Source organism: Fusarium redolens (genome assembly GCF_020744475.1).
Source record: "Fusarium redolens strain MPI-CAGE-AT-0023 chromosome Unknown BKA55scaffold_33, whole genome shotgun sequence".
NCBI lineage: Eukaryota > Fungi > Ascomycota > Sordariomycetes > Hypocreales > Nectriaceae > Fusarium > Fusarium redolens.
The window spans coordinates 207,359-211,875 of NW_025763696.1; the positions used below are offsets into that span (position 1 = coordinate 207,359).

Sequence of the window (4,517 nt, forward strand, 5' to 3'; positions counted from 1 at the left end):
GGCAGAAACTGAATGTATTTCCCAGAGTAACTGGCTAATTTGAGATACACTCCTTGTCAAAAGAGGCGACGAGAATGGAAATAATGGGCGTGGGGTCTGGCATTCATAGTCCTCACCGCCTGCGTATAACTATGTACAGTAAATTGTTGATTTCCTCCAATAATCCATCTGTCGAAACGCCGACTTAACCCAAGCAGACAGCAGTACCAGAACGGACCTTGCCAATAAGCTCAGGCGAGCCGTCCCATCGGTAGTAACCAGCCTCATATCGCTTGCACTGTCCATCCATCTGGCTAAGAGCAAAGTCGATATCAGCAACATCAACATTGCCCACACTGAAAGGAGCGTTGATGCAGTAGTAGACGTAAACGCCTCGGGCGTTGTAGCCGAAGTAGTCGGGCTTGTCGCCGGCACCCCAATCATGGCCTGTACCAGCCCAGTTCTTGAGTTGCACAACAGCTGAGTCCACACCACTGTGGTCGAGCTCGTAGCCCCAGCATGAGGTTTCACGCTTCTCAATGGAGACAACAGATCGCTTTTCATTGGCAGCAGATTCGTTGCCGAGTCCGAATTCATAGGACTCGCCAGTCTTCAGGTTGGTGACGGTAGTAGAGCCATCGTCATGGTTGACGCCCATGTAGGGACCATCAGGGAGATTTTCCATGCCGAGCCAAGAGCCAGTGGTGGCAGTGGTGAAGCCGGCGAGGGCGAGGAGAGGCAGAAGTTTGAACTGCATGTTGCTGAGTGGGGTAGTTGTTGGTGAAGGGTTTGTGTGAGATGAGAGGTTGATGGAGTGGGTGAGTTGGGATAGATTGATGCAGAATGTAGACGCCTCTTTATAGTTCTCCCAAGCATATATTACTGCGCTAGAAACTCAAAGGCATGTTCGCTGCCTTCATCCTGATGTAGACATATGCCTCAATTGTACACTATGGTAATTCTCTGACCAGGGTGAACACAAGTATCGTTTGCTCATCCTATTCGTTGGCACATTGCTATGTCGGCACTCTTTTCTATGCCTTCAAAATGATACTCTCCGTGCCTCGGCAGCATGCCGTATCTTGCCCAGCTGTGTTGTCAAGCAGAAGAGATATGTGGAACTCCAAGCATATCCGTAGAGAAAGATGGTTTATACCTTGCTTGCAGAGATCCTCCAGAACTTAGTCAGTCAAAAGTGCCTTCCATTCAGGTAGCTGGCGGCTCCAGGTTCTACTCATTGGGAAGGTGACTAGTTCACGATGCCACTTTGATGCATCGCGGTTAAATTACAGGCAGAAGTCTGTGCCCATAGTCTATTTATAGTCTATTGCCTAATTGGGAAGGGAGTGCGAAGTTGCATTATATGGTCACATCGGACCCTTTGGGGGCTAAATTTCCCTTGCAAATTCACCCACAAAGGGGCCTTTGGAGGCTAAATTTCCCTTGCAAATTCACCCACAAAGGGGCCTTTGGAGCAAAGTGCTCTGTTGCATTCAAGCATCACATGCCCTCGTAGTAAACCTTCTTCATGTCCGACGTATGATCACTAAATTAAAACCTAGTAAAATGAGAGCTTTTTGTGTATATCGCACCATTCAGGCGTTAAGACTCCGCTGGAGAGTACACCTTCTGGTTCTGGAGTAGCGCAATATCTGGTTGTCGACCTTGTTGTAATCAAGTCATGATGGGCAGCCTCTTTTGTTCCGCAGGAATTTTTCAAAAATCCCTAATCAAAGCTTAGCACTGAGTATGAGGTTAATATTTGTCGAGTCTCATTTCTAATACCGTTCGTCTTTGTCAAACCCCTGATGAGCTTTGCGCATTCCACTCGCAGTGGCTCGCTTGCTGTTGAACATCTGGCCTCCCAATTGGCTAATCACAAGTCTCACTCCACTTTTCAACCCCTTCCAAGGCTGTCATCATGTTCCTCCCTTCAGTTCTCTTCACCACCATGGCTTCTTCAGCAGTAGCGACCAATTTCCTCAATCATGACCAACTGCTCAAAGACTTGGAAGATCGTGATTGGTTTGACAAAAACATACCTATCCTGGATGTCCCTGATAAGCAAATACAGGAAGTCTACTACTACCGCTGGCAAGTCTACAAAGAGCATCTTGTTTACACTGGAGCCCAATATAGTTATATGGCCAGCGAGTTCTTGAGCCCTGTCAGCTACGGCGCTACTTATGGTGGTATCGTGGCTGCCGCTGGTCATCACATCACTGAAGGTCGCTGGCTGCGTGATACCAAGTACGGACAGGACATCGCAAATTATTGGTTGTCAGGGCCTGGCCAATTCCCCAAACCAATGAGGGACGAAGTCAATAAAGATACGTCAGACTGGGCGCACGAGTACAGCTTTTGGGCTGCCAGTTCCTTATGGAAGCAGTACTTGGTAACAGGAGACCGTGACTTCATCGTTGGCCAGCTCGAAAATCTCGTGAAGCAATATCGAGGCTGGGACAACCACTTCAACGATGCTCTTGGTCTTTACTGGCAGGTTCCCGTTTGGGATGCAACAGAATATACGGCCGCGTCCTATGAGTCCAGTGATCCCTACCATGGTGGAGCTGGCTTTCGACCCACCATCAATTCTTACCAGTATGGTGATGCTGTAGCGATATCGCGAATCGCTGCTTTGAGGGGCGACTCCAATCTGGAGGAGGAATACCGAAATCGTGCTGAAAGTCTGCGAGTTACCATGCAAAAATATCTTTGGGACAACAACAGCAAATTCTACAAGCATCGGGCTCGCGACAGTAACCCGTCCGGTACCTTGCTGGGCACCCGAGAAATCATGGGATATCTTCCTTGGACGTTCAGCATGCCCAGTGGCGATTCCAAGATGGCCGCATTTTCACAGCTCATGGACCCTCAAGGCTTCTCTGCCAACTATGGTCCTACTACAGCCGAGCGACGGAGCAAGTGGTTCATGCACGAGGCAGAAAACTGCTGTCGCTGGGATGGACCATCGTGGCCATTTGCTACTGCGCAAACTCTAACTGCCGTCGAAAATGTACTCCACGATTATCCTGCGCAGAGCTACATCACCTCGTCAGACTATTTCAGCATGCTTCAGGGATACGCGAGAACACAATACAAACATGGCAAGCCTTATGTCGCTGAAGCACATCATCCGGACACGGACGCATGGATCTATGATGGAGCAAACCACAGCGAGGACTACAATCACTCAACGTTTGTTGATAATGTTTTGGCTGGTTTTATAGGTCTTCGAGCACAGTCTGATGACACACTTGTCGTTAATCCTCTGGTCCCTGCATCTTGGGACCATTTTGCTGTTGAGAACGCAGCGTATCATGGTCATTCAATCACTGTACTCTGGGACAAGACTGGATCGTTCTACAACCAAGGCAAAGGCTTACGAGTTTATGTCGATGGGAAATTGGCTGGCAGTCGTGACACCGTAGGATCCCTCAAAATTGATGTCGGTCCGCCGTCTCAATCAGTCACCTCTTTTTCGGTCAACATCGCGGCCAATGGTCAGCGATTTCCTCAGCTTACCACTGATTTCGCTTCCTATACTTTTTCTGTTGACGACGCAGTGCGAGCAATCGATGGTATCGTTTGGCGAACTGGAATTCCACAGAATAGTCGCTGGACTTCATACAATAGTCCAAACCCATCAGACCACTTTGGTGTCAATCTACGCAGGAATCAAGTTGTATGCAATGTGCATCTGTTCTTTTATGACGACGCCGGCGGTGTTCGTATCCCTTCAACGTTTAATCTTCAATACTTGTCGGGAAACACTTGGAAGACTATCCCTGGACAGACCCGCAGCCCAATGCCAACCACTTCAAATTCTGAGACCAAGATTACCTTTCCTGCGATATCCGCATCTCAAATTCGTGTTGTGGCACCTAATGCTGGAGCTGGCGTAGGCTGGGGGCTTTCCAAGTTCGAAATTTGGACACCAGCCATCTTCCACATCCGCAACGAGAATAGCGGTAAGCTTATGGGCGTGGAGAACATGTCGACTGCAAATAGCGCCAACATACAACAGTATGAGGACAACGACTCAAAAGATCACTTTTGGCGGTTCATTCCGAGTCCTGGTGGGTGGTGGAAGATTCAGAATCTGAATAGTGGACTGTTGCTTGCCGTTCAAGACGCCTCAACTGCCAACAGCGCAAATTTACAACAATACGCAGATAATAGTACTGAAGATCATCTATGGAGATTGGAGTCCAAGGGAGATGGCTTGTTCTTGATTCGGAATAAAAATAGTCAAAAGGTAGCCGGTATTGACCGCATGTCGACTGCCAATAGTGCTAATGTCGTTCAGTTCGACGATAGCGGTACCAAAGATCACTTATGGAGCATCCTGCCAGCCGTTGCGGAAGGGTGTCCGAAGTGACTATGAGCGTGTATCATTTGAATGCGAAACTTAGGCTGATTTCCTTTCTGTGATTGGCCACATATACCGGTGTGATAGTTATCTCTTTGAGTGGCATAAGACTTCAAGACGGTCACGACCGGGGTGTAGGGCCAATCAAAATGAGCGCGACGACCGG

At 48.5% G+C, this 4,517-nt stretch overlaps 2 protein-coding genes across 2 annotated transcripts; one reads left to right on the top strand and one right to left on the bottom strand.

Moving 5' to 3' along the window:
- Positions 1-1,077, bottom strand: BKA55DRAFT_586186 (uncharacterized protein). Its single transcript, XM_046194537.1, has one exon. The coding sequence runs from the start codon at positions 734-736 to the stop codon at positions 185-187; it is 552 nt and encodes a 183-aa protein (XP_046041383.1). The 5' UTR covers positions 737-1,077; the 3' UTR covers positions 1-184.
- Positions 1,078-1,708: 631 nt separating this feature from the next.
- Positions 1,709-4,517, top strand: BKA55DRAFT_628440 (Six-hairpin glycosidase-like protein). The gene is made up of 2 exons (XM_046196897.1): positions 1,709-4,237; positions 4,289-4,517. Exons 1-2 carry the CDS (start codon positions 1,901-1,903, stop codon positions 4,358-4,360), a joined length of 2,409 nt encoding a protein of 802 aa, XP_046041384.1. The 5' UTR covers positions 1,709-1,900; the 3' UTR covers positions 4,361-4,517.